The sequence below is a fragment of the Lissotriton vulgaris genome, chromosome 12, assembly GCF_964263255.1.
Source record: "Lissotriton vulgaris chromosome 12, aLisVul1.2, whole genome shotgun sequence".
NCBI lineage: Eukaryota > Metazoa > Chordata > Amphibia > Caudata > Salamandridae > Lissotriton > Lissotriton vulgaris.
Genome location: NC_141700.1, coordinates 697582574 through 697608211, shown reverse-complemented (window position 1 = coordinate 697608211; position 25638 = coordinate 697582574). Strand labels below are relative to the sequence as shown.

Here is a 25638-nt window from a genome sequence, read left to right as displayed (position 1 = left end):
CTTACTATTCCACCTGTAATCTAGAACAAGAGCATAACCTTTCCCTTACACTTTTCTCTATCTCTCCACTCTTTCGTTTGGAGCATCCTGCTTTAGGTATACTCCCCATGAGGAACTTTAGCCCCTATCTGTGTTGACATACTTGACCTTGGGAGCAAGGGCACTGGACCTCACTTTACTTCTCTAGTTTCCCATTTGAGCTCCCCGTCCCCCCTCTGTTAGTGTTTATTATCCAATTAGCAATAGCCAACATTCCCTGCGACAAACTCACTTTTTCCTCAACCAGGTTAATCCCAATGGGGAAGATCAGTTGAGTGTCGTCTGCATATGAGACGACCTCAAACCCGTAATGCCGTACAATCCTGGCTAATGGGGCCATATAGACATTGAAGAGGGTAGGGCTTAGACATGAGCCCTGTGGGACCACCCTCTCCAGCTGAAACCTTTTTGACCTGAAAGCACCCATCATGACCTGTTGTTTCCTATCGGCCAGAAAATTGACCAGCCATTTCAGCGCAAGATCCCTGACCCCACAGTCCTGCAACCTCTCCGCAAGCAATCTATGTGAAACAGTGTTGAATGCTGGGAGAGGTCCAGAAGAATGAGCATTACCGATCCCCCTCCAGCCAGGATCCCCCTAATGGAGTCAGTGACAGCCAGAATGGCAGTCTCTGTGCTAAAGCCCGGCCGAAAGCCGTACTGCGATATATCCAGAATACTATTGGTCTCTAGATGGTGGCTCAACTGGGTATTAATATGAGATTCCAATATCTTCGCTAGCAGAGGGAGTAAGGATATTGGTCTGTAGTTGTTTAGAACCATGGGATCTGCCAAGGGTTTCTTAAGAATGGAACGAACATAGGCTTCCTTCCACACCGTAGGGATGTGGCCGTTAGCAATTGAAGAGTTGAAAATCTCCTGAATGGCTGGCGCACAGCTCGTTGCGATTAAAGCCATGATATAGGGCGGGCATATATCCGTAGGGGACCCTGATTTGGATAATTGAACATGACGAATTAAGTCCTCCCGTGAGAAGGGGTTAAATTGCTTGAGACAATTCCCTGGAGTTGACTAAGTATTGTCAAATTCATCTGAGTGAGTGTTTTTTGGAGAAGTTCATATATTAGGGAGATCTTATCCTGAAAATAGGGGGCTAATGCTTCGCAGAGCTCCTGCGTTTCCACCGGTGATTGTTTACAGGCCTGAGGGGAAGCAAAACCCTTAATCTCGAACAGTGTCTTTGAGGAATTACCTGCCTGTTCTATTTGCAACTGGATGTAACCACATCTAGCAGTTTTGATATTATGGTGGTAGCTTGCTAAGGCCTTTTTATAAATCATTTTATCCCCCTCCTTTTTAGATCGTCTCCATCGTCTCTCCAATGTTTGACACAAGGATGTTCTTCATGGAGCCCTTAAAGCAAATGCTCAAATCATCCAATATACTGAACCACATGTATGCCGACGATACCGAATTGTACTTGAAACTCTACTCCCCCGAAGATATCAATTCACTCAATTCGATCCTACTCAAAACCCAACACTAGTTGACTGCTAACCATCTCAAATTAAACTCCATCAAAACGGAATTCCTCCTTATTTCTCCTCCCAAACAGACCTCTACTATAACTGAATGCATAAAGGAGCTTACGGCTCTCAACTGTGTTCCACACATCATTGACTCCCAAATCTCTCGGAATAATACTTGATAAGGCCCTGAGCATGCAGGAACACATCAGCGATGCCACCAAAGGAGCGAACTTCCAAATGAGCATACTAAGAAAGTTAAAACCCTTCCTTGCTCCGGAAGTCTTGAAGTCTGCTTTTCAAGCACTAGTCATCTCCAGATTGGAGAATTGGGAGCTCAACTCTCTGGGCTTCAAGTTGGCACAGTTGAGGGCCTCTCTGAACTCTGTGGCTAGGCTCATCACAGGATCCAAAAGAAATAAACATCACGCCGGATTTGAAATCTCTAAACTACTTACTATTGAGGCTAAGATTCATCTTAAAATTGCTTGCATGGCTCACAAAGCCATTCACCTTAATACTTCTTTGTACCGCACCCAAAAACTGGAACTCTCGGGAGGTTGCAGATCTTTGAGACGCTGTAGCCCTTTACTGCTGAAATCACAAAAATTTCAAAGAAAGAAAACCTATAACCGAGCCTTTTCCGGTATCGCCCGAGAATCTGGAACACTCTGCCTCCAGAAACCAGACTTAAATCCCTGAACGTCCTCTTTCCCAAAAGAAGTCAAAGCACTTCTTATGCATACATTCTGAACCTGTATTGTAACTACTCAGCCCGGAAACAATGCGCTGAGACCCCTTCCTCACATGTCTGCTCCTTTACTTTATTTATGTGTTGTTCTGTTTCCGCAGTACTCGTTTACCCGTTAATCCTGCCCTGTCGGATTGTTGTTCCCATCATTATGTGAAGCACTCTGATACCAGCTTGGGTCTTGTTTGCACTATACAAAACTTTATAAATAAGTAATGTGTTTTATATATAATATAAGTGATATTTTTATATGCCACTATGTGGAGTCTCTTTTTCAGGTGTGCCTAGTGTCTCACTGGTGTGTCTGAGTTGCTCTGTGAGTTGCGCAAAACGCTTTACACATTGCCTGCTCTGCCAAGCTTTCAATGGGGTGAGCAGGCGTTATCTTTGGTGTGCAACTTCCTTACACTGACTAGAGTGGTGGGTTCTGCCTGGCTTAGGTGCATACCCTAGCCAACCAGAATGCAAATGCTACTTACCAGTATGCATCTGTTCTTGGCATGTAGGGCTGCTGACATTCATATCTGTGCATAGATCGCCGCCTAGTGTTGGGTCCGGATGATTGCACATTGTTGTCCTGGAAGAGTCTTCGAAGTATCACGAGATAGGTGGCTCCTCCCCTGGACTACAGTGCGCATGGGCATCGCCTCCATCCCCAGATTGTTTTTAGCCATTGGCAGAGATGGAGTGAAGTATGTGAGAGATGACCATGCTAATGCGCATATGTATATATGAAGACTGCAGCTGCTACAGGCGCCGGGGAGGAGGGTGGGCGATATGAATGTCAGCAGCCCTACATGCCAAGAGCAGATGCATACTGGTAAGTAGCATTTGCAGTTCGAGGCATGTGGGCTGCTGAATTCATATCTGTGCATAGAATACATAGCAGTCCCTCCATTAGCGGCGGCCGCCCGTGCCAGCTGCAGCAGTCTGAAAAAGTGTTTTGAGAACAGCCTGACCAACAGCTGCCTGCTGTTTGGAGTGCACGTCTACGCAGTAGTGTTTAGTGAAAGTATGTGTGGTAGACCATGTGGCTGCTCTACAAATATCTTCTAAGGGAATGTTACCTAGGAAAGCCATAGAGGCCCCCAACTTCCTGGTGGAGTGGGCTCTTGGTGGGATAGTGAGAGTGCATTTAGCTTTAGCATAACAGATTTGAATGCATTTCACGATCCACCTAGCGATCCCAGCTTTGGAGATAGCGTTTCCCTTGTGGTGTGTGGCAAAAGCAACGAAAAGCTGCTTGGTTTTGCGAAAATCTTTTGTCCTGTCCACGTAGTACATCAAGGCTCTTTTAACGTCAAGGGTGTGGAGCATCCGCTCCGCCAGCGTCTCTGGGTTTTGGAAAAACACCGGCAACTCAATTGTTTGGTTTATATGGAATTGAGATACAACCTTGGGTAAGAATTTAGGGTTAGTGCGGAGTACAACCCTGTTAGCATGTACTTGGAAGAAAGGTTCTTGGATGGTAAGCGCCTGCAACTCGCTAACCCTCCGTAGCGATGTAATTGCTACTAAGAAAGCAACCTTCCAAGTCAGAAACTGAAGCTCACAAGAGTGCAGTGGCTCAAAGGGAGGACCCATCAGTCTTGTAAAAACCACATTGAGGTTCCATTCTGGAGCTGGTGGGGTCCTTGGTGGAATGACTCTCTTGAGTCCTTCTAGAAAAGCCTTGATAGCTGGGACTTTAAAAAGTGACAGGTGTTGCCTATTCGGGAGGTATGCTGCCATAGCAGACAGGTGAATGCGGATGGAAGAGTATGCCAAATTGCACCGATACAGGTGGAACAGGTAACAAATGATGTTTTGAATGGAAGCATCTAACGGGTCAATATCGTGGTTAACGCAGTAAACGACAAACCTCTTCCATTTAGCCGCATAACAAGCTCTAGTAGTGGGCTTCCTTGCCTCCCGAATGATGTTCATGCAATCGGGAGGGAGATTGAGGTAGCCAAACTCTAGGACTTCAGGAGCCAGATCGCCAGGTTGAGCTGTTGCGGATCTGGGTGCTGAATGTCGCCATGGCTCTGCGTCAGAAGGCTGGGCGTGAGATGAAGCCTTTGATGCGGTACCACGGAAAGTTCCAGAAACGTGGTGTACCATGGTTGGCGAGCCCACGTTGGAGCAACCAGGATGAGAGTCATCGAGTGTTGCCTGAGCTTGCGTGCCACCAGCGGTATCAGAGGTGCTGGGGGAAAAGCGTACGCAAATCTGCCTGACCAGTTCATCCACATCGCATTGCCCTGCGATTGCGGGTGTGGGAACCTGGCGGCGAAGCTTTGGCATTTTGCGTTCTCCTTTGTGGCGAACAGGTCTATCTCTGGATGACCCCACTTTTGGAAGTACGGTTGGAGTACTGATGGGTGTATCTCCCACTCGTGCATCTGATGGCTGTGCCTGCTGAGCAGGTCCGCCATCTGGTTGTCCTTGCCCGGGAGATGCTCCGCCATGAGAAAGATGTTCCTCTGAATGGCCCACTTCCACATGCTCTGAGCCAGATGAGACAGCTGCGGAGAGTGTGTGCCTCCCTGCTTCTGAATGTAGTACATGGCTGTCATGTTGTCCGTCCGGATCAACACGACCTTGTTGCACAGGTGTACTTTGAACGCCTTTAAGGCCATGAAGATCGCCATCAGTTCTAACACATTGATGTGCATCTTCCTTTGCTGTAGTGTCCATAGTCCCTGCACTGTGTAGTGGAGTACATGCGCTCCCCATCCTTGGAGAGAAGAGTCCGTCGTCAGGACAATCTGTGGCACAGGCTCTTGGAATGGTCGGCCCTTGCAAAGGTTTTGTGGATTCCACCAATGCAGAGAGCTGTATGCCCGACCGCTCACCAACACTAGGTCTGTCAGTTGCCCATGAGCCTGAGTCCACTGACGTGCTAGGCACTCCTGAAGCGGACGCATATGTAGCCTCGCGTGCGGGACAATGGAGATGCAGGAGGCCATCATGCCTATCAACTGCATGAACACCTTCGCTGGAAGCGAGTGTTGAGGTCTGAACCGTTGGATCAGCGTTTGGATACTGGCGATTCTCACCGAATTTGGCTGCGCAGTGGCTGCCAGAGTGTTTATTGTCGCGCCCAGATACTGTCGTACATGGGCGGGCTGGAGATGTGATTTTGGGTAGTTCAGAGAGAATCCCAGATCGTGCAGGAGACGAATGGTGCGGGACACATGGTCGGCGCACTGTTGTTCTGTTTTTGCTTGGATGAGCCAGTCGTCCAGGTAGGGGTAGACGTGGATGTTCTGGCGTCGCAGATGCGCCGCCACTGTCGCCAGGCACTTTGTAAAGACCCTTGGCGCTGTGGTGACTCCGAACGGCAGAACCCTGAACTGGTAGTGCTGGTTTTGGATCGTGAATCTGAGATACTTCCTGTGGGAAGGATGCAGGGGGATGTGAAAGTATGCATCTTTCAGATCCAACGTAGCCAGAAAGTCCCCCTGTTGAAGCAGGGGGAGCACCTGCTACAACGTGAGCATATGGAAATGCTCCGAGAGAATGTACCAGTTGAGGGGCCTGAGGTCCAGGATGGGCCGCAGGGAACCGTCCTTTTTGGGGATCAAGAAGTACAGAGAGTAAACTCCTGTACCCCTTTCCTGCAGCGGGACGAGCTCTATTGCGCCTTTTTGCAGCATGACCTGAACTTCCTGCTGCAACAAGAGCAAGTGCTCGCCGGACATAGGACGGCTTCTTGGAGGTATGTTCGGTGGAGTGGAGGTAAGTTCCAGACAGTAACCGTACTGGATAAGAGACTTGACCCACCTGTCCGTGGTGATGGATTTCCACGCGGGCAGGAACTGCTGGAGTCTCCCCCCGACCGGTGTTGTGTGGTCGGGGGGCAGTGACAAGGCGTCACTGCTTGTTGGCGGCGGTGGACCTGGAGCTGTTGTTTCCACGTCCCCTGCCTTTGATGTTGTTGCCTCTGTATCCACCTCTACCCTTGTTGGTGTATGAGGTTTGGGTATTGCCCTTGTAGTATTGAGTGGATTGCGATGCCTGACCCCTTGAGGTGCCTCTGGTATTGGAGCGGCGAAAGGAGCCACCCCGAAACTGCTGAGATTGAAGGGCCCCCATTGATTTAGCAGTGTCCGTGTCTTTTTTCATTTTTTCAAGCGTCGCATCCACCTCAGGGCCAAACAAATGGTCAGGATTAACAGTCTGGTTCAGGATGGTTGTTTGTATATCGGGTTTAAAACCTGAAATCCTAAGCCAAGCATGCCTCCTGAGCAACACACTAGTGTTGATTGCCCTGGAAGCTGTATCAGCCACATCCAGCGCACACTTGATGGAAGCGTTTGAGATGAGCTTCCCCTCTTGAATCATCATCTCCCCTGCTTCCTTGTACTGGTCAGGCAAGTGTTGCAGTAGTGTCTCTAGGGTGTCATAATGAGCCCTATCGTAACGTGCGAGTAAGGCCTGAGTGTTTGAAATGCGCCAAATGTTAGCTGCCTGTGCAGCGATTCGCTTTCCTGAGGCCTCAAATATCTTCGACTCTTTGTCTGGGGGAGGAGCGTCACCAGTTGTCTTTGAGTTCGCCCTATTCCGAGCGTTGGAAACGACCAGAGAGTCCAGTGGCAAGTGTCCCTTGATATATGTCGGATCCGAGGGCGCTGCCTTATATTTTTTATCAATGCGTGGATTGATAACGCGTGCCCGAGTGGGCTCCTTGAATACCTCCTGCGCATGCTTGAGCACCCCCTTGAGCATTGGCAAAGTTTTAATTGACTTTTCGGCCACAGAGAAAGTGTCGAACAGAAAGTCGACATCCACAGGATCTGAGTGCAGCTCGACATCGTGGTTAGCTGCAGCTCTTTCGATTAGCGCGTTGAAGGCAGCAGAGTCCTCCGTTGGCGAAGTTTTGGGCGCAAAGAAATGCGGTTCCAGACTTGACTGCGGGTCCTCGGGGTCGCCTCCGGCAGACCAAGGTTCATGTTCCTCCTCCGGATCCGAGTACGCCGGATAGTTGTACTCGACCTCTTCCTCATCGTCATCCCCCACGGTAGAGCGATTTGGGGATCGTGGCAGGTCACCCGGGGATGCCGGCGCCGTAGGCGCTGAAGTACCCGCAGAGTCCTTTTTGTTTTTTAGAGGAATGCGAAAGTGTTCCAGCACCGGCTCCGTGGTGATTTTTCTTTTGAGGAGGGACAGTTTTCCAGTATTGGCGTCGATGATGACTTCACGACGTTCTTCCTCCGCGAGTGGTTGGAGCCGAGGCTTAGCCACCACCGGAGACGCTTTGGGCGTCGACACCTCCTTCAAGGGGACCGTGACCACCTGCTTCGGGGCGAAGGCCTTCGGCGCCGACTTCGGCGGTAGGGTGAAGTGGATAGGCGTGTGCGCCTTGGACGGCTTCAGTGCGGGCTTCGACACCCCAGTCTCTGGGCCTGTAAGCTCCGCGGCCTTTCGAATCCGGTGCAGGGACTCCTGGACCTTCTTTGTGAGGGCTGGAGAGGGAGCGACCGTTTCGCCAGATTTCCCCGATTTGGGAGTCGAGTCGGCGAGAGGCAGAGTCCTCGGAGTCGACGTGGTACCCTCCTTGGCTCCGGCGGCTGGTGCCGGGGAAGCCTGAGTCTTGGGATCACCCTGACGCTTCTTCGAAGCCTTCTTTGGGTCGTCGACCGCGACCACCTTCGGCGCCGATGCAGCCGCGTCGGCCGGCTTTGCTTTCTGCCCCGACCCAGATGACTTCGGGTCGGCCATATTGGCTGGGCCGCCCACGTCGGCCATTTTGGATTTCTTTGGTTTTGACGCCTCCAAAGCCTTCTGTACGGCTTTCACTTTCGGTTTCGAAGCCGTAGCTGTTGAACCCGATGGCTTCACTTTCGGTTTTGAAAAAGTGAGCGGCACCTCCAAAATGTCCGTGGCCGGGCTCGTAGGCGGGGCAGCTGGACTTAGAACAGGATCTTGGGTAAGGCCCGAAGGCGATCCCTCGACCTGGGCCGTAGGAAGGGGGTTAACCCCTGAGTCAGTCCGGGGGTGCTCGTCCTCAGAGCTGTCCCCCACGGTGGCAAAGGCCGTATCGTCGTCCCCTACCTCGTCGTCGGCTTCGTCAAAGTCCTCGTCCCCTGCGTCGTAGGCCTCCCCCTCGGACGCAGGGCCAGAGTCCGAAACCTGCTGGACATCGTAGTCTCCGACGTCTTCCTCGAAGATGTTGTCCGGCGGGGGCGCAGACAGTTGGGCCTGGAGTCTCGCAGCCCGACGAATCTTGAGGGTCTTTTTGCACCGGAACTTCGAGCAGGCCATGCACCTGGCCTCGTTGTGGTCCGGCGACAGACAGGTGTTGCACACTGGGTGCACGTCGAGGTGCGAGTACTTCGCGTTGCAGACCGGGCACCGTTTAAACGCAGTCCGTTCCATGGCCTGAGCGTCGTGTGGGCCCGTCCGCGCCGAGAGCACGCGGAAGGGCAGCGAGAGTTCGGAGCTGGAGAAACTAACCCGAACGAGAACTATACCGGCGCCAAGCCTAAAGACCTTTTGGTCTCGAGTTAAATGAGTTAAACAACTATCGGTTCCGACAGAGGGAACCGACGCACATCCGAACCCAATGGCGGAAAAAAACAATCTGGGGATGGAGGCGATGCCCATGCGCACTGTAGTCCAGGGGAGGAGCCACCTATCTCGTGATACTTCGAAGACTCTTCCAGGACAACAATGTGCAATCATCCGGACCCAACACTAGGCGGCGATCTATGCACAGATATGAATTCAGCAGCCCACATGCCTCGAACACCCAATTTCTAACAAAATTGTAATTTAAAATCCTCTTTCAAAGTATAATCCGATTTCAAGTTACAATTCTGAAAATGCCACTTTAAGAAAGTTGCAATTTTTCTGCCCAACCCAGTGTGCCTCTCTGGGACCTTTCTGGCTCATGATTGTGAATGGCTCTGTCTGGTGATTATACAAAAAAACAACCAACAGCAGTGATCCAACGGAAGCCTAGGTATGAGGGGATTGGATCGTCTTGACAGGATGGCTTGGGAGTAGCAGTAGTCAGCCCAGTAGTGCGCCCCTACAAAGGGCAATGCCTGCAGGAACGTGATACCAGGCCTACCCATGCCTTTGTCACCCTAGACAGATTGGAGACAAACCCAGCAGAGGACAAAAACTAACCAGAGCCAGTTTTGTGGGTAGATCAAGGAATTCCTCCACACAGGCTGGCACCAGGTATAACAATTTGCAATGCAATAGGTCTCGCAATTACGAGATTTTTCACCTATTGGCATTGTAAATGACAATGCCTTTTTTTTTTTAAACCTGCAATAATAAAAGGCATTGTCATTTACAATACCAATAGGTCAAAGTTTCTAAAATGCAACACCTACTGCATTACAAATGCTTGTGTAGCAGATACAGCTTTGCATCAAAAGTATAAGTGGTTGAATAGGAATGCCCATGCACCACCCTTGGTGTCTCCCTCAATGCAAAGTTACACTACTTTCCGTTACTTTATAACTGCTATTCAGCGCAAAAGATAGTTTGCAATAACAAGTAAATGTCAATTAAACACTTTGCTCGGGTTGTGTCACTTTAGTGATGCAAACTTGGTGCACAGTGTTATTAATTTGGGGACCTAGGTGTCCGGGCCAAGGAGAGCTTTCTAACCTGATGAACAGACCCACTCCACATTGACTAAGATCATGATATCTGTGTAACGTTTTGTATTCCTACGCTGTCCCCTTAGTGCATCCTCTGTCATGGTCTGGGAGAAGCATTTGGAAGGTGCAAACTGAGGAAATGACAAAGTGGCAGGCAGAAGCGACAACACTTCTGGGAATACGTTGAAGAACTGGTAGATTACGAGAGCCTCACTTCGGAAGAGCCTGCAAAACCCATGATTGTTTAATCGATTTATTTATTTGAAAGTATTGATTTAAAATGCACCTCACTGTGAAATTGCACAGGGAGATGATACACTCGCTTCAAGAAAAAAGGGAATTCCCACTAAAGCCACACTTCCAAGGCAAAGAGGCCCGCGCTGAGCTACACAAGCCATTCACTCATTTTGATGTGTGGAATTTGTCAAACATGTTAATGTCACATGACACTGAAGACAAGAGCATAGCATTCTTCTGTGGGTGCTGCAAACAGCATAAGAGGGCATTAGGCGCTATACATATGTTACCACATTTGAGTCATCAGCTACCCACTGCGGACATTCGATCTCAGTTTGTCCAACATCGGGATGTATTGTGGCGGGCCAAATAAGTACTCGGTTAGTTGTGTATTGGATGATGAAATGGTTGTGGAAATGGGCACCTCTGTACACTGTGCTGTAAGAGCCGTGAAGACGGAAAAAGCTACTTACCAGTATGCATCTGTTCTTGGCATGTATGGCTGCAGTCACAAACTAGTGCATAGATCGCCAACTGGTGGTGTGCCGGATGATTACACTTTGTTGTTGTCTTGGAAGAGTCTTTGTTTGGTAGAGGACGCCTCCCTTGGAGCATAGTGTGCATGGGCATCGATTCCATCTTAAGATTGTTTTTCGCCATTGGGAAAATGATGGAGTTGTATGAGAACAGAAAAAGATGTCCATGTATAGTGTATCTAATGAAGATATTACTGGAACAGATAAAGGTAGCCGGGGAGGCGGGTGGGCGTGTGTGACTCTGCAGCCCTACATGCCAAGAACAGATGCATACTGGTAAGTAGCATTTTCCGTTTGAGGCATATAGGCTGCAGATCACACACTAGTGCATTGATTGCATAGCAGTTCTCTCCCTTAGCGGCGACAACCAGTATCGGTTGTAGTAGTTTGAAATAGTGTTTTGAGTACAGCCAGGCCCACACTAGCTTGTTGTTTTGCTTGCACATCTACACAGTAGTGCTTTGTGAAGGTGTGCGGTGTAGACCATGTAGCTGCTTTGCAGATGATAGCTAAGGGAATATTTTCTAAAAATGCCATAGATGCCCCTAGTTTACAGGTGAAGGAGAGAATCGTTTTTAGGGGTCAATCTAGCAATGGGCGCACTGCCTGTATGGAAGCACTAATATACAGTAATTTGTGGTGCAACTGGGTGAGCGGAATACCATATAACCACTCAATGGTTGTGTCAGCAAGCTGGCAAAAACCTCACAATTACTACATAGACGTACCCTATGCACACACACACAGTATTGTTGTACACGTAGGTAGTAGTACACAAAATTCATAGAAATGCAAAACATGCAGAGAAACAGTTATTATTGACAAAAAATAGAAAAGAAAAGTGTGACAAGGGATGATCCTTTGGTCCTTTTGTAATTTTCCAGGATTAACAACAGCCAGCCGACACGTGTTTCATCGCTCACGCAAATCTTCAGGGCTCTAGGTAGCTGTGTTTGAGCCAAAGGTCGCTCTGCCGGTGATACTTCCGACCCGGTGGGGCCCAAGACTGTCTTAAAATTCCAATATAAATGACCATTACCAGGAACGCGGCGACCCGGGAACAGCTCCTCTGAGCTTAAGAAGAAACAAACAAAGACATACCATGGGGGTATAGAGCTACCTCTGATCCTCCGTCTTTTTTCAACGCTTTACTAGACCTTAAGAACTTTGAAGTGACTGGCTCCTTTTAAGATATTTACTACAGTTCCCGGGCATAAGCAAGAAGCGCATTTCGCTTCAAGTCCACGTCCTCTCATCTATATTGGAATTTTAAGACGGTCTTGGGCCCCACCGGGTCAATAATAACGGTTTCTATGCATGTTTTGCATTTCTATGAATTTTGTGTACTACTACCTACGTGTACAACAATACTGTGTGTGTGCATAGGGTACGTCTATGTAGTCCTAGTTTACAGGTGGAATGAGCTCTAGGGGAATGGATAAAGTGTGTTTCGCTTTTTAGTAACACATTTTAATGCACTTGACGATCCACCTTGCAATCTCAGCTTTTGAAGTGGGATTACCTTTATGTGGAGGAGAAAAGAACACAAAATTGTTTTGTCTTACGAAATGCCTTTGTCTTATCAATATAGTAGAGAAGAGCTCTTTTGACATCCAACGAATGGAGAGCTCTTTCAGCAATTGTCTGGGGTTGAGAAAAGAATACTGGCAACTCAATAGACTGATTGAGATGGAACGGTGAAATGACTTTTGGAAGCAATTTGGGGTTTGTTTTTAGAACCTCTTCATTGTGATGGAGTTGCAAGAATGGTTCTTGAATTGTTAAAGCCTGGATCTCACTTACTCTTCTGAGTGAGGTAATAGCAATTAAAAAGGCAACTTTCCATGAAAGGAACTGTAATTCACACTTATGCAAGGGTTCCAATGGAGGACCCATAAGTCTAATGAGAATAATGTTTAGATTCCCTACAGGGGAGGGTGGTACTCTGGGAGGAATTATTCTTTTGAGTCCTTCCATGAATGATTTGATGTCAGGTACTCTGAAAAATGACAGATGTCTGTTTTGAAGGTAAGCTGCTATGGCAGCAAGATGTAACCGGATTGAGGTGTATGCTAAACTACATCTATGTAGATGGAGCAGGTAACATGATGTTTTGTATGGAAACATCTAGTGGGTTAATGTTGTTATTTGTGCAAATCACAACAAACCTTTTCCACTTGGCTGCATAGCATGCCCTAGTGGTGGGACTCCACTAGGGCATGGAGTGGTGGAGTGGTGTGGCTCACTGGTTAGAGGCGGCAGATACAGAAGCAGAGAACGGCCCGAGACCAGGGTTCAATTCCCGACGCGGCAGGGTCGTGGACCAGGGTCAGCGGACTCTAAAATTCTCGCCTCGGTGCCTACTCTAACCAGGGATCACACTCGGCAACTCTGGGCATTAGCTTGCCTCATCACCACAACGGCCCCACATACGCCCGGGATGCCTGGTTTCACCTTGGAGATACCCAGCAGGGACCATCTCACAAGGACGGGTTCCCCAGCGGTCTACAGCGCGGAGATACCCCATGTGGGGTGATTCATGCGCTTTACAAAACATCATTACATTACATTACACCTAGCCTCTTTTATAACATTCATGCAATCAGGCGGTAGATTGAGATATCCAAATTCTAAGACCTCAGGAGCCAAATCGCTAGGTTGAGCTGCATGGGGTCGGGATGCATGATCTCTCCTTGTTTCTGTGTTAGTAGGTGTGGAGAGAGTTTCAACTTTTGATGTGGTACTACGGAGAGCTCCAGTAGCGTGGTGTACCATGGTTGTCTTGCGCACGTTGGTGCAATGAGAGTTAATGGTAGGAAGTGTTCCTGTAGCTTGCGTACCACTAACGGATTGAGTGGGAGAGACGGAATAGCGTACGCAAATCTGTTTGACCAAGTCATCCATATCGCATTGCCTTTGGACAATGGGTGTGGATACCTGGTGGCGAACCTTGGGCATTTGGAGTTTAGGTGTGTGGTGAACAGATGTCTCTCTGGTTGGCCCCATTTGTGAAAGAAAGGTTGAAGTACTTGAGGATGAAGTTCCCACTCATGTATTTGTTGTCTTTGACGACTTAACAGATTCGCAACTTGATTGTGAAGTCCTGGTAGATGTTCGGCTAAAATAAATAATTTTTGAAGAATAGCCCACCTCCATATGCTCTGCGCTAGCCGGGAGAGCTGTAAGGAGTGTGTTCCTCCCTGTTTTTGGATGTAGTAAATGGCTGTCATATTGTCGGTGCGGACTAATACAGCCTTGCCTGATAGGTAATGTTGAAATTACTTTAGAGCTAGAAAAGTGGCTAGCAACTCCAGATGGTTTATTTGGAGTAGCTTTTGCTGTGGTGTCCATGTGCCCTGTACTGTGTGCCTTGATAAATGAGCTCCCCATCCTGTAAGGGATGCGTCTGTGGTTAGCACTACCTGTGGAACTGGCTCTTTGAACGGCCAGCTTTTGGAAAGGTTTTTGGTGTTCCATCACTGCAGAGAGCAATGTGTCCGGTCGTCCACCACCACCAGATCTGTTAATTGTTCCACTGATTTGCTAAGCACTCTTGCAGAGGGCGCATTTGGAGACTTGCGTGTGGCACTATGGAGATGCAAGATGCCATAATTCCAATTAATTGCATGAACACTCGAGCTGGTAGTGAGTGTTGCGGTTGGAATTTTTGTATAAGAGCTTGCATACTTTGTATCCTTGCTGGATTGAGGGATGCAAGTGCTTTGGAGCTATCTATGGTGGCACCCAGATACTGTTGAGACAGGAATGGTTGGAGATGTGACTTGGTTTGATTTATTGTAAAACCGAGCTTGTGTAGCAGCTGGATGGTTTGAGGAGTGTGCTGCACGCACTAGTGGTATGACTTGGCTTTTATTAGCTAGTCGTCGAGGTATGAGAAGACATGGATGTTGTCCCTTCTCAAGTGTGATGCTACTACTTCGAGACACTTTGTAAAAACTCAAGGTGCTGTAGTGACACCGTAAGGGAGTACCTTGAACTGGTTATGTTGACTGTCCAGTACGAACCAAAGGTACTTTCTATGAGCTTGGTGGATGGTAATGTGGAAGTAGGCGTCCTTGAGATCTAGAGTGGCAAGGAAGTCTCCTTGTTTTAACAGAGGAAGGGCCTGCTGTAATGTGACCATGTGGAAGTGGTCTGACTGTATGTAAAGATTTAGGGGTCTCAGGTCTATTATAGGTCTGAGGGAGCCGTCCTTTTTGGGGATGAGAAGGTATAGGGAGTAAACTCCTGTGTTTTGATGGTGTACTGGAACTGGTTCTATTGTATTTTTTTACAGTAGAGAGGCGACTTCTTGTTTTAGGAGTGAGATGCTCCTGTGACATGGGACGCTGTCTGGGTGGTATTGTTGGAGGAGTGGAAGGGAGCTCCAGGCAATAACCTGACTGAACTATTTGTCTCACCTACCTGTCTGAGGTGATGGAGTTCCAGACAGGTAGGAACTGTTGTAATCTCCCCCAGACAGGAGTGGAATGGTCTGGGGGGAGGAGAGGGAGGGAAGTGACTGCTTGGGAGTGGAGTCACTGTGGTTGTTACCTCTGCCTCTAACTTTAGTGTAAGAAGAGGAGGTGTTGTCTGTTTGAACATTTTTGGAGGCGCCCCTATAAGAGGAGCGACTAAAGGACGCTCTGTGAGCTTGAGTTTGTAAAGCTCCCATGGATTTTGCTGCGTCCATGTCCTTTTTCATTTTCTCCAGTGCATTCTCCACTGTGGGACCAAAAAGATGTTGCTGGTCAAAAGGTTGATTAAGAATGCTGGTTTGTACTTCTGGTTTGAAAGCAGAGATTTGCAACCAGGAATGTCTTCGTAACAGCGCGCCTGTACTTACTGCTCTGGAGGCAGTGTCAGCAGTATCTAAAGCACAAAGTATTGAGGTATTAGTAATGACTTTACCCTCTTGTATTAAATCAGAAGCCCTGGTCTTATGTGTGTCTGGCAAATGTTGCATAAGGGTTTCAAGCTCATCTTAGTGAGCTCTATCATACCTTGATAAAAAAGGGCTTGAGTATTAGCAATTCTCCAAACAGTGGCTGCTTGCGAGATGGTGTGTTTGCCTGAGGCATCTAAAAGTTTGGATTCCTTATCAGGGGGTGGAGCATCCCCTGTTGTCTGTGAATTCGCTCTTTTCCTGGCATTTGAGACTACTAATGAGTCTAATGGCAACTGGCCTTTGGTGTATGATGGGTCAGTTGGAGCTGCTTTATACTTTTTCTCCACTCTGGGATTAATTACCCTGGCTCCAACGGGGTCTTTGAATACCTCTGGTGTGCGTTATACCACTCCTTTAAGCATTGGTAATATGGTTGTGGTTTTATGTGATGGCAAAAGTGTGTGCATAAGGAAGTCTTCTACTGGATCAGTGTGCAGCTCTACCCCATGAAAAGTGGCTGCCCTATGAATGAGTTGCGTAAACCCTATAGTGTCATCTGGAGGAGATGGCCTAGAAGCGTATGAGTCATCTTGTGGCAGATCTGGGTCATCTGGTGCGTTATAATCTTCCCAGGGATCATCTGGTGGACCAGGAATATCATCTGGGTCATCTATGTGTTGCTCATCTTCTATCCCTCTTGAATAATCATTCTCCTCTCCATCATCTGCTGGTGCAGGGCTGTGTGTGGTGGATGGTGAGTGTGGAGGGGAAATATCTAAATCTGGTAGTTCTAGCAATGGTGAAGGTATTCTTACAGGGGAGGTTTGAGCATGTTTAAGAGGAACTGGAGGTGTTTTAGGAGGGTCCAGCTTCTTTTTCTCAGGTACTGCAAGGACATATCCAGTTTTCGGATTAATAAGAAGAGTCTTTTGTTTTGGATCTGGCCTGAAAAGCTCTTCTGTGGACGTATCTTTCCTCGGCACAGACTTGTCTTGTTGCTTAGAAGGTTTAGCAGTGTCTATTACAGTATTTGGAGTAGATTTTGGTTCCGAAGACTCGCAGTCAGAATCCTTCTTGGTGTTGTGTCTTTTGTTCGGATCAGATGTTTTCAGATCCTGAAGTTTTGGTTCCGAAGCACGTTTCGGGTCGACAACTTTAGGTGCCGAAGTGTGTTTTGGTGCCGAAGTGGACTTTGGGTCGACTTTTTTCCAGTACCCGGTTTGGCTTCAGTTCGATATTTCTCGGTACTGAGCTTGTTTTCGGCTCGACTGATTTCAGTACCGAGGGTTGCTTCAGTGCCAGAGTTAGTTTCGGTTTAAGCACTTTTTGTTTGTCAGGACCAAGAGGCTGACTCGAGCTGGAGTCGCCTAGAGGCTTTTTGGTATTCTTCGTTGCCGAGCCGAAAGGCGGGGCGTCAGAAGTTTTTGGTCGGTGTGCACCCGGACCCGGGGTGGCCCAGTATGGGGGTGTGAACAGGGTCGACGCTTTTACTCACGACCTGTTGACCAGCTGGTAGAAGATCATCATCATATGATTGTCCTTCGGCTATGGAAGCTAAATCCTCTGCTTACTAGAAAACGTCGTCCTCCTGTTGTTCTTCGGACTCTAGATCGATTGGAGCCTCATCTATGACGAGATCTGGTGTCAATGCGGAGGACTGCGCCATGACTCTTCGAGCTCGACGGTCTCCGATAGTCTTCTTGGACCGGAACAAAGCGCAGGCCTGGCAATCTCGGCTATCGTGCTCTGGGGACAAGCACAGATTGCACACTTCATGCAGGTCAGTGTAGGGTAATTTGTGTCCACACTGAGGGCACTTCTTGAAGGGTGTTCTTTCGATGAGCCAAAGGCCCAGTCGAGCAGTTGAACCCAACGGCCACGACGAGCGCAGGAATCGAGAAGCGCAAAGATTTGACGCGAGTAACAAGGAAATCGCGATCAAAATCGATACCGACGGTATGATGGAGGACCGGAAGTCGAAAGGAAATCGGTAACGGGACCGAACGATAAGCACATCCAAGCCCGATGGCGGAAAAAAACAATCTGAAGATGGAGTCGATGCCTATGCGCACTATGCTCCAAGGGAGGAGTCGTCTACCAAACAAAGACTCTTCCAAGACAACAACAAAGTGTAATCATCCGGGCCCACCACCAGATGGTGAACTATGCATGAGTGTGTGATCTGCAGCCCATATGCCTCGAACATAACATACATCAACCCCCAGGAAGCCTACAGTCTTGTGAAGCCACACTGCAGCAGCTGAGCGCTATACAAATACTTGGAAATGAACAACCACGACAAATAAAACAAGCTTGAAGTAATTCTTCAAACACTACACAGTGGACGTACACTCTGCACGTCTCAAGTTAGAGCCGGTTGGTGAAAGTATGGCAAGAGGTGCTACTAAGCAGAGCGCCCTTGCCAGAGATCCAAAGCTGGTATCCCGCGAATGTGTGGGGCATCAGCTATTTTTAAAATGAAAGCATTGCGCGCTCCGTATAGAAAAAACGCCCGCTATTGTCCCACGAGTGCCGGAGCGGGGGAAGCAGCCACTATTAAAGTGAAAGCGCACATTGCGCACTCCGTATACAAGTAGCGCCTGCCATTGTCCCCCGAGTGCTGTGTGGGCACACTGCAAATTAAAGCTCCACCATTGTCCCACCTTATTCATTAAAGGAAATAGTGCCCACAGACTAAATAAAGCATCTTGTGTAACAAAGAAGTAAAAGGGCCAGTCGTTATGGGTGGTAACAAATGCAGACAAGGCGATACCAAGGAGGGACTAGTAAGCCTACTTACGAATCAGAGGAACAAGTTACTTACCTTCGGTAATGATATATATGTAAGAAACATTAGTTAGTTATAGATTCCTTACCTTAGAATTACCCCCAGGCGTCAGACTTGATCCGGAAAGTTTTTAGTCAGCAGTACCTCTGCGCGTCGGAAGGTGGCATCGGTCGTCTCCGCGTTAGTCGTTGGCACCGTGTCGCCGGGATGACATTGCAACAGCTACTTAGACTCCGCCCTTGCGCACGAACGTCCGTTCTGTACACGACTTTCAGAGTCAGAAGCGCAGAGCCTTGCAAGACACTGACCACTGGTGCACAAAACTAGGGCCCTGAAATGATAACCTTAACACTAGGAATCAGTTCGCAGAACCGGAGAGGATGGGTGGAGCGGTAAGGAATCTAGAACTAACTAATGTTTCTTACAGATATATTGTTCCTGAAGGGAAGTAACTTGTTCATCTGAAAGAAAAATGCTAGTTATAGATTCCTTACCTTAGAATAGGTACCCCAGCAATACCAACCCCGGAGGTGGGTCTGCGAACCAAGCTCACACCAGAAAGTCCTGGAGAACAGAACAGAACGGTCAAAGAAGCAGTCTCTCCGGACTGGACTGTCCGGAAAGTAGCGCTTGGTGAACATGTGCAGCGATGCCCACGTAGTCGCCTGACAGATGTCATTCAGAGGAACGCCTCGTCCCAGAGCAGTAGTGGCTGCCGTCGCCCTGGTGGAATGGGCGCGCAGCCCCACTGGAGGCTCCTTCTTTGCAAGAGAATAGTATGTTTTGATACAAAAGACGACCCATCGGAATATAGTCCGCTTGTGTACGCCCGACCTTTCTTAGCGCCCACGTACCCAAGAAGGAGCTGGTCATCCACCGGAACGGTTTGGTGCGATCCAGATAAAAGGAAAGCACCCGTTTTGGGACCAGATGGTGGAGCCTCTCTTCTTTCGAAGGATGCGGAAGCAGAAAGAAGATGGACAAAGTGATGGTCTGCCCGATGTGAAAGGCAGTGACAACCTTGGGTAAGAAGGATGGCGGAGTCCCGACAACAACTTTGCCTGGATGCCCAGACAGAAAAGGTGGCTTAGAAGAAAGCACCTGGAGCTCACTCACTAGTCTAGCAGAGGTGATGGCCACCAGGAATGCAGTTTTAAAAGCTAAAAGCCTCCAAGGACAGTTGTGAAGCGGCTCAAAGGGAGCGCACATTAAATACATTAAAACCAGGTTCAAGTACCACTAAGGCATTTCGAAGGGAATAGGAGGAAAGAGATGAGTTATGCCTTTTAAGAAAAGATTTACAACTGGGGACTTGAAAAGGGAAGGCTGATCTGGAAGCCTGAGGAAGGCAGAGATGGCAGAGAGACAGCCCTTGATAGTGCCCAGAGCTGAGCCCTGCTGGGCCAAACACGAGAACCTCAGAAAGAGGGGCAGAGAGGGGATCCACAGTCTTTGCTGTGCACCATGACACAAATTTGTTCCAACGGCAGGCGTATACAGTCGTAGTGGAGGGACACCTGGGTGCCAGAATGACATTGCAGACTTCAGGAGGCAGGTCGAAAGACATCAACTGCCGCCGCTCAATCTCCAAGCAAGGAGGTGGAGGCTGGACAGGTTTGAGTGGAGGACCGTCACCTGTTGCTGTGACAGAAGATCCTCCCGAAGAGGAATGTTGAGCAGCGCAAGATACCAGACTCTTAGTGCCCAAACCGGAGCCACATGAATGACATGGGTCTGGTTACGCCTGATCTTCAGCAAGTGGTATAGGTGGAAAGGCGTACAACAGACCGCAACTCCACTCACGATGAAAAGTGGGGCCTAGTGAGTGCCACCTTGGAAATTCACACGCGCAGAATTACTGACATTGCGCGTTCTCTTCAGTGGCAAATAGATCTAACCAAGTCCTCCCCTCCCCCCACTGTAGAAAGAGACCTTGCACCACCTCCAAGTGAAGACGCCATTCGTGATCCATCATGCAGCTGCAGCTGAGATTGTCAGCCCAACCGTTCAGTGAACCTGCCAGGTGTTGAACCACCAGGGATATGCCTGGATGTTCCAGCCATGTCCAGAGGCGGAGGGCATCTTGACATAGGGTCCACGACCCCACCCCGCCCTGTTTGTTGCAGTACCACATGGCGGTGGTGTGGTCTGTGAACACCCGCACTACTCTTACCCAGACAGAGGGAAGTAAGGCCTTGAGTGCAAGACAGATCGCCCGGAGCTCCAGAAGGTTGATATGGAGCTCGGACTCCGCCACAGAAGCCTCAACCATGTGGCCAACCCGTCCCAGAAGGGATGCGTACGTTACCACTGTGTGGTATGGTTGGGGAAGGGAGAGGGAGAGGGATCTGCCTTTGACCCAATCCTGGTTCGTGAGCCACCATTGCAGTTGTCGAGCAGTGCCCTCAGAGATCTGAACGCAGTCGGACAGATTCCCCTGATGCAGCGCCTACAGGAACTTCATGTCCCACTGCAGAGCCCACATCTGGCATGATCTATCAGCAGGATGCAGGCGGCCATGAGGCCTAGCAGCCTCAGGGTCATTCTGACCGAAACCCGGGATAGAGGCTGAAAGATCGGAATCATAGCCCGAATATCCCAGACTCGGTGTTCGGGAGGATAGAAACTACGTTGTGTCCAGAACCGCTCCGATGAAGAGGAGCTTCTGAGAGGGAGCACGGTGTGACTTCGACACATTGATTGACAACCCCAGTGAATGCAGGAGGTCTACCATAGTCTGGAGGTGGGACACTACTACTTGGGGTGAGCCAGTCTTCAACAACCAGTTGTCGAGATAGGCGAAGACTGAAATCCCTGATCTGAGCAGATGAGCTACGACCACTGCCATCACTTTCGTGAACCCCCGAGGGGCGCTGGTAAGGCCAAAGGGGAGCACGGTAAACTGAAAATGCTTGTGGTCTACCGTGAACCACAGGTAATGCCAGTTGGCCGGCTGGACGGGGATGTGAAAATTAGCGTCCTGCAAGTCCAATTCAACCATCAAGTCTTGCAAGTCGAGGGCAGACAAGACCTGAGTAAGAGTCAACATCTTGAACTTCTCCTTCTGGAGGAAGCGGTTGACGTTCCTGAGATCCAAGATAGGACGCAGGCCCTTGTCCTTCTTGGGGACCAGAAAGTAGGGGGAACAACCACCACAACCTACTTCTGGGACAGGAGCGCGCTCAATGGCTCCCTTGGCCAAGAGAGCCGTAACTTACTGCTGGAGAAGGGCCAGGTGATCCTCCGACATGCGGTGGTACTGCGGTGGCATGGCTGGAGGGGTAGCCTCGAATGGGAGGGAGTAGCTCCGTCGACCGGCTACTAATGCGGTAATGGTGCCAGAGGAAGGGCGCCGGTGGAGGTGTAATCAGTTCAACAGGCGCCGATCCGGATCCAGGCCTGGATCCAAGGGGGGCCTGCGGCGTCGGGGCCAGAGCAGTCGGCAGAAAAGGCCTAGGTACCCCAACACGGTTCCGCTGGGCCAGAAGGCGCACCGGCGAAACCGTGCTTCCCAAAGTTGGTATGCATCGCCTCGTAGAACGTACGAAGCTGGGCGGGAGTCACTCCGGGTCCCTGAAAGAGTGAGAAACGCGGAGTCGACTCTTTGGGCTGGGCAAGCGGAGCCACAGGAGGGGCACCACCTGCATCCCTCGTCAGGTCGGCTCACGAGGAGCAGTCGAAGAGCGATGCTGCTTCTTCGACTTCTTCTTATGCTTAGACTTACCCGACCCAGAGTGCGAAGACTTTGATGAATGGTGGCGGCTCCGCGACCGGTCCCTCAACTTCCCTCATAACCGGTACCTCGAACGGCACGGAGCCGAATACCGGCGCTCAAGCAGCTTTCAGGACCGCTCCCGCAAAGCCTTCGGCACCATAGAGCACAACTTGGGGTCGTGGTCGCGCTCCAGACAAAAGAGGCACACGCGGTGGGATCCGTCACCGACATCAGTCGGTTATAGGAACCACATGCCTTGAAGCCGGGCATCAGGAGTCGAGGGACTCAAAAAATAAGTCCATAAAAGTAGAGAAAAAGTCAGCTCTTCTCGGATCTGCGCTGGCTGGAGTGAAAGAAAGAAAGAACCAACGTCAGCGTGCGAGGGCAGCATCTAAGTAGTGGCCGTGACGTCATCCCGACGCCACCTTCCAACGCGCAGAGGTACTGCGGACTAAAAACTTTCCAGTCGGACGCCTGGGGGTGATTCTAAGGTAAGGAATCTATAACTAATGTTTTTCTTTCAGATGCAAGCATTTATGAAGGACAATGGCAAGCCAATGACAAATATGGGCGGAGAGTGGGAGGTGCTTCCAGTGCATACCCTAATACAGCAAGCCTCGCAGAACACTCCTGGACCTTCAGAAAATTCAGAATAAGAACTGCCCTGGTGTCTGAAGAAAGGGGGATGCCCTGTGGATAGAAGAAATATACCAGCCTGCCTTGAACCCAGGCTACCCAGATTGACTCCAAGGGTCAAGTAGGCTGACCTCCTGTGAGAACTAGAGGCAAAACCAGCTTCCCTTCAACGACTCAACTGACCAGCAGTACATGGACCTGCTTGACCCCTGCTGCAGGCCTTTGATGGAGTGAGTTTTTATCACCAAGAGGTGCCCTCCAGGTCCTAGACACTTGGCTGGCGTCAGATAGAACTCCTCCTGAAGAAACAATGAAGTTAGAGGTTAGCTCCTTGCAGCCACAAAGTGGCCTCTTCTTGTCGAGGATCAACCATCCGCGATGACTACCAACGCAAAACCTGCACTTGAAGCAGACAGAGACAACCTGTGACGATCAACCAACACGAGGCTCCAATGACAACCAGCTCTTCGCACTACAGCAACAACTTGCAGCAACGATCAACCTGCTCCTCGCGCAGACAGCCTCCTCCTTGCGGCACCTGACAAAGCGAACAGCTCCCCTCGCACCAGACTTGAAAGGTAACACTTCAGCGGGACTAACTTAGTTCATGTATCGAACCCATGCTACATCTAACGCTAACCCGCCCCCCACCTCCGCCTAGGATGACCAGATATCCACAAGTGGCACTTTGAGCTTCTAGGCCATAAATGTACCTAAAACCTTTAAAAAATGATCTCCCATTCTATAGATCAGATGTGTGTCATTCTGGTATAGTTTCGTTTATTAAAATGTACTCTATTTTATTGAATTGTTTTGGGATTTTTCCTTTGTTGTGTTGTCACTTTATTACGGTTTCTGTACTGCATAAATACTTTACACATTGCCTTTAAGTTAAGCCGGACTGATTTTGTACCAAACTACCAGAGGGTTAACCACAGGTTTATTTAGTGAATATTGTGGCTCACCCTGACAAGGATTGTGTTTATTATTAGAGTTAGGCTTCCACTCCTCAACTAATAACCCAATTTCTTACACTCACCAAGTTTCTGTTGCTGATGTTCAAAACTCTGCAGACTACATCAAGGATGTCCTGCACTGGGACACTGACTGGTGCCGAAAAGTCTGAGCTGAAAGGAGAACAAAGAACATGTTGAAAGTGCTAATCAGAAGACACAGGGATAGCCAGAATGTTAAAAGAAAAACCTGGCCTAAAATCAGATAAAGCAAGACCCGCAAGTAGTGTACTTGCACAAGACAGGGCAGGTTAATAAAGCAACATTGTCAGGTTATTCTGGGAGAAGTGGAGTGTTACCTACGGAAAGGGATTTATCGAAGGAAGGAGGACAGAACTTGTAACGTAGGCACCGAAAAATCAAACACAGAGTGGAAAACAGCTGCTCAACGAAAGTTCTCGACTGGTTACTGGGAAAGGAAGTCCAAGCATTTCTTAAGGTGAGAGAGGTGGTTACCTCAGCAGAAAGTAAGCATGTTTTCTCAAGGAAAACACTGATTGTACTGTCTGGTGAGGGACAGGTAAGTGAGAATGGGGCAGTTACCTGAGCAGGAGGCATATGCACTTGCTGATGGCTGTGAATCTATTTTTCAGATGCAGGAGTGCATTTGAATTTAAACTGTCAGTTTTTGGAAGTTCGAGTTCCAGCCCTGGACCTTCATAAAGGACTGGATCTGAAAGAAAAGTAAACATTGACTCAGAGAGAAAAATGCAACCATCTAAAAACTAATTCGATCAAAAGCTACAGACACATGGATAACATCTGCATCATGTCATTTTATTTAGATTGAGCAAAAAATCTATTTTGGCTATTGTTCACTGGACACTAGCAAAGTGTCAAATAGGGACTGAAATATTAAAGGGGTTTGACAATTTGATTATCTTCATTTTCCATCTTAGCACAGTCAGTCCCCCACCAAGTTATTTATTAAGGAAGGAAATTTGCATGGATGGAAAAAATGTGGATCCAGGAATGGAATCCTGCCAAGGATGGATCCATTAGCAAACGAGTTGCACGCATTCAAGACAAATAAGTTACTTACCTGCAGTAACTAACTTTCTGGTGGAAACAATACCTGCAGATTACTCACCTGTAGAATAATCCCCAGCGTCAGACAGGATATGGAAAATTCAAAGCTCTCACATTGCCAGTAGGTGGGAGATCTAGCTTCTAATCAAAATCAAAAGTCAACTCTGGTGATGTTGACAAAGCCATATAGTGGACACTCTTGGACAAACAACTTCAGTTTCCAGTCATTTTTCCAAACCTTTCAGTCGAGCTGACAGAATGACATTGCTAGAGTAGTGGAGAACCAGAACATATCTTGGGATATTAACTTTTCGTATAACTATACTTCAAACGTGGTGGCAGGCCGGTCACTGAGGAATTTGCAGGTAGACATTCACCAGAAAATGTTTTATTGCAGTCAAGTAACCTATTCTTCTGATGGTTACTTCTACCTGCAAATTCCTCACATGTAGAATAGATTACAAACCAATACCCTGCTATACCCTGCTTAGGAGGGTTGATTGATGGTTAAATGAGGAAATTCTGCCGGAAGCATCTGGTGACGTGACCATCTATGCACATTTAAAAAGTCCAGGCACCAAGGTGTGCAGAGATGTCCATGTAGCTGCTTTACATATTTAAGCAATTGTTACTCCTCTTGGGTCCGGATGTTTGCAAGTTGTTTTTCTTCAAAGAAGTCTTTCCAGGTACGAGGTAAGGTGACTCCTCCTTTTGGTGATAGTGCGCATGGGTATCAACTCCACTGTTAGATTGTTTTCCCGCAGAGGGTGAGAATGGAGTTAGTAGATTTAGAATAATGATATCCATGCGTACGTATAGGAGTAAGAAACTTCAACAGGTACAGGTACCCGGGGAGGCGAGTGGGTGCATGTGAATCTACAGCTCTACATGCCAAGAAGAGGTGCTTACTGGGCA

General features: G+C 48.7%; 1 protein-coding gene across 3 annotated transcripts in view; it reads right to left on the bottom strand.

Moving 5' to 3' along the window:
* Window positions 1-25638, bottom strand: part of PELP1 (proline, glutamate and leucine rich protein 1) — a 314814-nt gene that overhangs the window by 200774 nt on the left and 88402 nt on the right. For all 3 annotated transcript variants that reach the window (XM_086945906.1, XM_086945907.1, XM_086945905.1), the window contains exons 8-9: window positions 24238-24367; window positions 23721-23808 (exon numbers count right to left, since the gene is read on the bottom strand). In XM_086945906.1, coding sequence (XP_086802032.1) covers window positions 23721-23808; window positions 24238-24367 — 218 coding nt within the window. The remainder of the gene's footprint in view (window positions 1-23720; window positions 23809-24237; window positions 24368-25638) is intronic.